This window comes from Arachis ipaensis, chromosome B05 (assembly GCF_000816755.2).
Source record: "Arachis ipaensis cultivar K30076 chromosome B05, Araip1.1, whole genome shotgun sequence".
NCBI classification, from domain to species: Eukaryota; Viridiplantae; Streptophyta; class Magnoliopsida; order Fabales; family Fabaceae; genus Arachis; species Arachis ipaensis.
In genome coordinates this window covers 31,092,586-31,102,916 of record NC_029789.2, presented here as the reverse complement: position 1 = coordinate 31,102,916, position 10,331 = coordinate 31,092,586, and the positions used below count along the sequence as shown (strand labels likewise).

General features: G+C 32.5%; 1 protein-coding gene and 1 pseudogene across 1 annotated transcript; one reads left to right on the top strand and one right to left on the bottom strand.

Annotated features, from left to right (window-relative positions):
- LOC110271977 lies at positions 2,173-4,032 on the top strand. Its single transcript, XM_021123720.1, has 4 exons — positions 2,173-2,224; positions 2,309-2,502; positions 2,624-2,723; positions 3,664-4,032. Exons 1-4 carry the CDS (start codon positions 2,173-2,175, stop codon positions 3,702-3,704), a joined length of 387 nt encoding a protein of 128 aa, XP_020979379.1. The 3' UTR covers positions 3,705-4,032.
- LOC107640452 lies at positions 5,634-7,199 on the bottom strand (annotated as a pseudogene).

The window sequence follows — 10,331 nt, the reverse complement described above, 5'->3', positions numbered from 1 at the left end:
ATAAATAAATAAATTTATAAATGAATGATAACTAATTCAAAAAAAATAAAGCTCTACATCTAAACAAAATACTTATCCAAATCTGTTTAAGTTGTTATAATAATTTTTCAAATCATGCGCTCTTTCTCTTTCTCCTTCTCCGTTTCTTTCTCCTTCTCCTTCTCCTCCTCCTCCTCGTATTTCTTCTTCTTTTTCCAAATTTGCACACGCAAATTTTTCTTCTTTCCTTCTTCTTCTCCTCTTTTTCCTTCTCCTCCTCCTCCTTCTTCTTCTTTATTGTTATCACCAATAACACTAACATTTTGCAAACGTCTTTATTAGTTCTAATTTTCTCTACTGCCATCATTAAATAATTTTGGTTCATTTCTTAATTTATTTCGGTTTATTTATGGTTAATTGTCGGTTTATTTGTGTGTTAATTTCGGTTCACTTGATGCTGCTAATAAGTATTGACAAAATTTTGTATTCACAAGTGAACCAAAATTAACACACAAATGAACCGAAATTAATTCACAAATAAACCAAAATAAACTAAAAAATAAACTGAAATTATTTAATGATGGCACCAGAAAAAATCAGAACCAATAAAGATGTTAGTAAAATGTTAGTGTTGTTGGTGATGACGATAAGAAAGAGGAGAAGAAGAAGAAAATGAGGAGGAGGAGAAGCAGAAAAAGAATCTACATGCGAGGAAAAAAAAAGAAGCATGGGGGGAGGAGAAGAAGAAAAAATATATATAATGACGCTCTTTCAATGAAAATGATTTTTGTTGGTGTTGGACTTACTTGAATAAATTTGGATTAAAAAAAATACTTAGATGTGTAACAATTCTGATTAAAAAACATATAATGAGCAATGATTGTTGTTTTTTTTTTTTTAAATAACAACTACATCTTACTATAGATATTTATTTTATATTACTTCATGGATGGTAATTAATTCAAACGTGAATTTTTGGTATGATATTTTAATTTATAAAAGTTTTTAAAAAAGAAGGCAGATCATATACTCTTGGTCCATTAGTGTGTCAAAAGTTCAGCCCATTAGCATACTAAGCTTCTTAATCACACTTAATTAACCTCCTTCCTCCAACGAAAAATGAGATACATTTGGTTCGATAACAGTTGTTTTCTCAAACCCGTTGCCATAGTTAAAGATTACTTCCATGCGTCCAAATTAAAGTCGGCCACGTAGTGTCAACTTCACATGTTGATTTCCGTAGTCGGCACCACAGACTGACCTTGATTTTTTTTTTTATTCTTTTCTCTTCTAATGTGTAGATTTGTTTCTTTTTTATTCATTTTTTATTTTATTTTTTTCATGTATTATATATATTAGTGAGTAAGTTAATTATAGAAAATAAAATACATCTGACTCTGTAACAGTTGTTTTCTCAAATCCGTTGTCGTAGTTAAAGATTATTTTCATGCATTCAAATCAAAGCCGGTCATGTAGTGTCAACTTTACATGTTGACTTTCGCAGTTAGCACCTTTATTTTTTTGTTCTTTTCTCTTTTAATGTGTAGATTTGTTTCTATTTTATTTATTTTTATTTTATTTTTAATTTTATTTGTTTTATGTATTATATAAGTTAGTAAGTAAGTTAATTATAGTTTGATTAAGTGTGCACAAGGTGTTGTATATATATTGGTTGAGTACACGTTACTGAAGTAAAATACATTCATTTTTGTAACTCATAATTTTATTTTTATATTCATTTTTGCACTTCATAATTTTATTTCTCTTCTCTTTTTCTCTCTCTGCTTTCTTCAAATTTCTTAACACAAACCCTAATAATATATGTATGTGAAATTTTGTTTTGTTGTTTGAATTTGCATTTTATACATTAATTTTGATTATGTAATTTTTTTTCTTTTACTGGAAATAAGAATCATGTTGATGGAAGAAGATAAAGGAATAGATATAAAATTAATGAATTTTTTTTATATAATAAGGATAAAATAGATTTTTTAAAATAATGTGTTATAAGATCTTTAAAAAAAAATAACTCAAAAAAAAATATTTTTTTAAAAACTCACCCAAATAAATTCTTTGTATATGTGTGCTTGTCTTAGTATTCATATCTTAGTATTCATATCTTTCTCGATCTTTATAAGACATTAAGACATAGACACTTGAGACATAGACATTAAATATTTGTGTTTATGTATGATGTTTGGATATAATAAACATGACATTAGTGTAGTGTCTAATGTTATGTTTGGTTAATAAAACACAAGAACACTACATAATTAGAATGACTATTTTACCCTCCTAATTTAAATTAAAAATTCAATAATTAAAAAAGAAAAAGCCAGAGAGGCAGAGCCCCAAATTGATTCCAGGGTTTGTCCCTCTAACCTCAAGCCCCCAGAAATCTCCCTCTTGTGCGATCTCCTTCTTCGCGGTGATACTTTCTCCCTCAAACCTCAAGCCCCCAGAAATCTCCCTCTTGTGCGATCTCCTTCTTCGCGGTGCTCCTCCCTCGTGTGCGATCCCCTGGTTCGCGGTCTTCTTCTTCTTCTTCTTCTTCTTCTTCTTCTTCTTCTTCTTCTTCTTCTTCTTCTTCTTCTTCTTCTTCTTCTTAATTGTTGGTCTTAATTTTTGCGAGTGTGTTTGATAGGTTCCGTTTACGAGAAGGAAAGAGGAAGGCGGCTCATTGATGAAAAGCCTGTGTGTTGAATTACCGTCGAAGAAGAAGCCGTCTCCTCCGCGTTTGGCAGGTATCTACCATACCCATTCATAATATTTACAGCTTATACTATATTTTTAAGAGTTAGGAGTTTGCAATTTAGGGTTTAAGGTTTACCGCATTTTGGGAATACGGTGCTTAAAATATCTAGCTACTGCAATTTTGGGAATACGGTGCTTAAAATAGTAGTAATTGAAAAAATTTACTTATCAAACTTTACAAATTAGTGGATATTTTAGTCGATACTTTTGATACATTTAGAATTTTATGGTGATCAATTGTTGTGATGATAGTTCGTTGGGCTTAACTTGGTAAGTGCTTCATAGGATGGAATATTTCTTCTTCTTGTTCTTCTTTTTCCCTTTTGTTTTCTGCTGCAATGTAATCAATGCAGAAATAACACTTGAACGATAGCATGGACAAGTTATTCATAAATTCGTTTATCTTGGTGAAACAACCACACATTAAAGATAGGGTTTGCTTTGCTTGTTGTGTACTGTGTTCAACCGATTGATGGCTTCAACATCTGTCCACTTGTTTGTGTTGTTTTTCTTGTTTTCATATGGTGAAGAGCAATTAACTACAGTTGTTAGCCTGATTTGCATCAATACTCAGTATTGCTATTCTTAATGCTTTGCAATTACAAATATCCATATTTTAATTTTGATCTAAATATATTTAAGTATTTAGCTTATAATGCTGAGTAGATTGAAGTGTGTAGGTGACATCTTGAAAGATGCATTATATATTGATATTAGGCTTCATGTTGTTGATGCTTTTTGTTATTTAGTATTGTTGGAAATGTTGATGAAATCCATATTTATAATCCATCCATTTACTAGTGAATTCATGCTAATACTTTGAGAATAGAAATTGGTGTTTGAGCTATATGCTTTTTCGTGGTAATGCATTTAGCTTAAGCTGTCTCTTATTTCAAAGTTTGAATGTGTTTATTGAATTTCTTTTTGCAGGAAATGTTTGTGCTTGCTATCAAAGGATCAGGCAGTTATGATTAGCAGCAGAAATGGTTGGCTTTGGCTTATAAGATGCAAATAATTGATTGCTATGCAGAAATAGAACTTGGTCATGGATCAAATGTTGAACGGCTTGAGACAACTGCAACTTTGGAACAAAAATTACTTTTGAAAGTTGTAATTTTTTTCAATTATGTGGCACTGTATTTGTACAGTGAACACCTGAGAAACAATAGCATAAGAGTTTCATTGGTATAGTTTTAGGATTCAAGACAATTGTATGATTGAAAATTATATGAATTGAAAATTTAATGAAAAGTGGTTTCTTTGAAATTTAATTTGGCCTGTTGTTTGCTTTCAGCAATGAGTATTTGAAGTATATTTTGTTTGCATTGCACTAATATGTAACAGGAGAATGTGAAACTCAAGCTGTAAACATCGTGTATGAAATCACAACAGGAAGTGCAGTATTTTACTGTACCTAAAAATTGAATCAAAGCTACACAATTATAATTCAACTGTACCTAAGTGCAGAAAATTAACAAACAGAATGCAGAAATTAATTACAAATATGCAGAAATTAACTTTGCATAATATAATTAATAAACACCTGAGGCATAACTTAGGTGCATAAACCAAAATATCAACACATATTGTTGCAGATTACAAATAAAAGTCAGTTCATGCATAAATTAGGTGCATATATAGCTATTGCACTTTAATAATACAACAATTACCTAAGCCCTGTTCAATTATAGCAAAGTACCCACAGTATTTAGCAATAGACCTTAATAAGATAACAACTAATTAAATCAACAACACTAATAATAGCTAAAAGTTTTCCATTATATCTCGTACGAATGCTGCCTTTTCCTCGTCCAAACTCCAAAAGGTTGCCTTCAATTCCGGATTCTGCACAAATTTTTTTGCAACTTGCACAATCTCCATTGTGTCAAAGCCAATACTCTTTAAAGTTCTGCCCAGATTCACTTGGTCATTTACCCCACTCATTGCATTTGCTAGTACTTGCACATGCTTTCCTTGATCTTCTACTGCGGACTTAAAAGTTTCAGCCAAGTTTGATAGGATTGCAGCATCGTTGGTTTTCTTAGTTGCAGATTGACGTCCTTGATTTCTCTCGCTTGATGAAGCAAAAGAAGTCGAGAAGGTGTTGGGTAATTCACTCCCAGCAGCACCTAAATCCTCCATGTCAATATCCTCGTTGCCTAATCCTAAACCACCAGCTGTGGCCGCAGCAAATGTAGATCCCGAAGTAACATCTTCTTCAGCATCTTTGCCACTGCATGCTTCAACACCGGTAGCTCTATCCTTACCAAAAATATTGCCAAGACGTTCAAACAAGGGAAACGGCTTGCCGGGAGTGTAGAGTGTGACGTTGCGACCCTATACCATAAACCAAAGTCGACATTAATAAACATATCAAAAATGAAATTCAGATTTGTAAACTTAAAAATCTTGCAAGAGGAGTGATTAAAAATGAAAAACATACCTTTCCCCAAGCTTCCAATACTTGCTTGTTATCGACTTCAACACACATTTTTTCCAAATTCCATCCAAAGCCGCTACAACCCAACATCTCAGCCACATACATATATTTTTCTTTTAGTCGCTTGTATTTATTTCTGATGTGCTTCACAGTGAGGCCACATCCAGGAAACTTCTCATTCATCTTATCTGCTAGCTTTTGAAATGCCCCGGGTTTAAATTGACCGACATCCGCCCTCTTGCCTTCAACAATCAATTCCTCCATGAAGACCACAAATTGTTCAGTTTCCTGTTCAGTCCACTGACGTGGTATGGAAGCCATTGATGCTGGATAATGTAGTTGCACAGTAAAGGAAAAAGAGCACCAGACCAACGGAATTACTATTTACATTATAAATCAGTTACAGCAGAATCTTTATCAGCATTACAACAGACTTATAATAACAGCAACTACACAATAAATATCAAGTTACTAGCAGAATTTTAGCAAATCAATACTGGCTAGCAGATTTGTAACAGAGTAACACTACAATAAATTAACAATTGCAACAGAATTTAAATAATCACTAGTAGAAAATCAACATAATTCAACAATTTCAACCAAATTAGAACACAACGAATTAAACCTAGTATGCAAATACATTATGCCTTAAAAAAACTCAAATAATTTCAAGAGAAACAATTTATAGTACACGACAATTGCAGATATGATAAAACTAGGAAAATTTTGAAACTCTACGCTCCATGTTCTCCTCTCCATATTTCCCACATCTCAGTTACTAAGTCCTCACGCCATTGAGTCCACTCATGACTACTTTCCACAGCATCAATCACGTCGGCTTCATCAACAACAGTGTCATCTCCAACGGGTATATGCTCCGGTAAAAGAGTTGCATCTTCTTCGGGATCAACATCCATGTTCATACGAATAAAATTTTGTAACAAACAACACGCAATAATAATGTGGCTTTGGATTCTAATTGGATAGAATGAGGGACTTCGTAGAATTGCCCATCTCTTCTTAAGCAGCCTAAAGCACCGCTCAATCACATTTCTAGCTGATGAATGCTTCTTATTAAATAACTCTAGACGATTTTGTGGTGCACGGTGACCTTGAGCCCACTCATTGACATGATACCGGACATTTTTATAAGGAGATAAAAATCCTCTACCATTGGTATAGCCAGCGTCCACTAAATAATAAGACCCTAAAATAGAAGGATGAAAAAATTATAAGGGGTATATCGTAATTCTTTAATAGATAGCTAATGCACTTATGAAGAGATTAATTTAAACATACCAACAGGTATTTTCAAGCCATTACGTCGAGTAATGGCATCTCTAAGTACCCTTGAATCAGATGGTGATCCTTCCCAACTGCTAAGGACATAGACGAAATTCATGTTCCGATTGCAAACTCCTAAGACATTGGTGGATATTCTAGATTTCCTTGTCCGATACCTAGATTTATCACTCTTGGGACTGTGACATCTATGTAAGTGCCATCTAATGCTCCTAGACAATCCTATCAAATGGACAAAACAAAATAGTTATTACATACAAATAAAGTTGACCAATACAAATTTAAAGTTTATGCAACACCTTACCTTAAACCATTTCCATCTGGGATCTATAGAATCTTCTGGTACAGGGTCTGCCTTTGCAAATAACACACTTTGGACACGCAAAACTGAACCTAACACCTTATGAAAATACCTACTAACAGTTTCACCAGACCTATAAAACCTAACTTGTACACTGCGATTTTTCTTATGATGAGCTAATATAATCAAGAAAGTTGCTACTTGCTCCCCTATGCCAACATGACCATCATCATCTAACCCACTTTGAACTTGTAGCAATTCACACAAATTAGCAAATGCATTCAAACTCATTCTTAACTCTCATATGCAATTTCTATCTCCACCCACCCCAATGATGTTATCTAATGCATCTCGCCTTAATGGTAATGTGTTCACTCTTCGCCCAACTGAAGAATGACCCCTCCTTCTATTCCTAATATACATATATAAAGTAACTAAAAAAAACAACATCATCGTGTCAGATTGCGTTCTCATGATCCAGTAATATCCAACACATAGCTTAATTTATTCAGAACGATCCATCATCACTTCCTAAGAAACAATAAAAAATAAATGCATAAAAATAAAATAAATTCTAAAACCCAGTTTGACAACACTCAAGAGTAAACTTTTCTTTATCGTTTTAACTAAACTACAAGTAGAGAAAACACCCATTACATAATCACATACTCATTAGCAAGCTAACAGTTTTTAGTACATAAATGGAGAACTCTTAATTTATTACAGTTGCTAATTTTTTCTGCACTATAAATCGGAAATAAAATTCAAGGTAAAAATATACTAATAAATATCAAAACTAAGCAATCAACCAGCTGGCTCAGATTCCATGAACAAAATAACAAATAAATTATTGGGATCTAATTAAATATAAGTCATCAATTGGAGATACACAATGCTCCGTTATGATAACAAGTTTACAATTGGGACTAAGTACAAGAAGCTCTCACATGGACTCAAATTCATAATTTTGAAACATCAAACTGATTCAAATTGAACCATAATATTATGACATAATACTCCAACCGAACCCCATTAAAAATACATATCCAAAACAGAAGATTACCCAACACGTAAGTGTTCAAAAAAAAAATGGATATCCAATACAGCAACATACAAATACAATATACAAACAAACAAAAAGATTACGATTATTTCAAACCTTGAGCTGAGCTTTCTAGCACAGATGAAGGAGAAAGATTGTGATAGAACAATAAAAAGCTTCAGCACATCGAACAACACACACAAGTGAAGAAGATTTACAAAACTGCAAAAGGGAGAAAACAGAGGAGAAGAGATTAGAACTAGTTAGGGTTTGTGAAAAGGAGAAGGAGATTTTCATAGAATAACAACAAGTTTCACAAAATCAACCAACGCATATATACAATGGAGAATCCACGAAGCTTCAGAAAATAAATGACAAGGGCTCAGAACTTATTAGGGTTTGTAAATAGAGAAGGAGATATTTAGAATTTTAAAAAAATTGATGAGGATAAAATGGTCCAAAAATAAAATTTCAGATCTGTGTCCAAGGCTTTTGTTCCGTGTCTCACCATTTTATTGAGACACCAAAAACATGTATACTGTGTATGCTTATGGGTATGCGTGTATCTCCAATTTTTGTGTCTCACTAACCAAATACCAGACACGTTCTACCGTGTCTATGTCTTGCCCAAACAGACACACTAACCAAACGCAGTTCTAGGTCACTCTACCACTGTCATGTCACTGATTCCTCACCTCTCCATTGCACACTTTGCATCACTTACTACACTTTAATATTAACAATAACCACACTTCTTCAGTCCACTACAACTCCTCAGTGCCACCACTACGCTGCCGCACCACTTTCGGCGACTCTTTGAATCTCTCTTTCACTTTCTCTTATTTTAATTTTCTCTTCAATTTGATTTCTCTTTTTTTATTGTTTTAAGTGGATTAGAGTTAGATGCGTGTATAGAAATGTATACAAGTAAAGAATTAGACATAGGCGTGCATATGCACACACAGAGAATACTTACACTTTGTTTGGTTTAGAAGAATTTGAAAGGAAAGAAAATGAAGGAGAAGAAAATGGATGGAAAAATTAGTTTTCCATTATTTGGATGAAGAAAGAAAATGAATGGAAAATGTAAAAGTACATGTAGGGTCCATATTAAATTTTTCTCTTCAAGATTGAGAAGAAAACTTAGATTGGAGTGAAAAAATGGGTAAAATTACAAATTTGTCATTATAAGTTTATAACATTGGTATATTATAATTTATAAAGGGTATTAATATAATTTCATTTAGGTATGATTTTCTCTTTTTTTATTTTTCCTTTCATCCAAATAAAAGAAAATTTTCTTTCTATTTTTTTTCCTTCTATTTTCTCTTCATCCAAATAACACAAAAAAATTTAACTTTTTCTTCTATTTTCTTTCAATTCATTTTCTTTCTATCTATTTTCCATTTTGCATCCAAACAAAGTGTTAGAGATCTCAAACTAGTATAAAAATCAATAAAATCTGACTCTCTAGAATCATCTTCTATCGAAAACACACATAAAAAGAAGGAAAAAAAAATGGTTAAGTCCAACTCTCCTTCATCTTGATCAATTTGCCTATCAATGGGACACAATAAGTCCGTATCCTATCCTCTATCTGTCCGCTGTTATTAACGCTGCAACATTTTCACTCAATTTACCAACATCCTAAAATCATAACTTCTTTTACAAAGTTTGTTTAACCTCAATTCTTGGAAAGCATAAAACTAAACTCTTCAAGTTTTCTAGCACCACAAATTCCATCTCAAACCAAACTTTTAAAAGTAAATTATGACCCACCAAAATCTATAAAAATTCTACCGTACATACACTCTACTTCTCCATTCTTCTCTTAACCTATTTCAATCCATATTTCTACCTATTTAATTCCAACATTCTTTACTCAATTTATTTTTAAATTTCAAATCCTCTAATCCTTTCCACTTCCATACACCCTTTTTACTTTCACATTTTAAAAATTAAAATTTACACTTTTTGGACTTCATTAGTTCATTCTATGCCAAAATAAATGAATAACAAGTTTTGTATATTAAAAAAAAAAAAACAAAAATAACAACGAACTTCACGTTTCGTAAAACAAAAACTTGTATTTTATTAAGCCCATGAGTCCATGACTTCACTTCAACACTTGTCTCTCTCACCCTTCACATTTTCTCCCTAATCTCTTTACTCCATCTTCCATTTCATTCTCATTCTCATTTTTCTTAGTTTGTATTCTCCTCCTCCTTCGTGTGTGTGTGTTTCATTCTTAGAGCTGTCTCTGCTTAAAGTATAATAAATTGATAATAATAATTGTTAGGTTGAATTATTGAACCTTAGAATTACATGGTATAAACCATGATTTTGAAGTCACCAAAAAAAAAACCATGATTTTGAAAATCGCATCGAACCTATCGCTCGGATTGGTATGATTTTGAACAAAGTTTTTCTATGATTTGGCTCGACTTAAAAAACCGATAAATATAAAACCGTTTCGAAACTGTTGAACGGGATGAAAATCGATCGGTCCAACT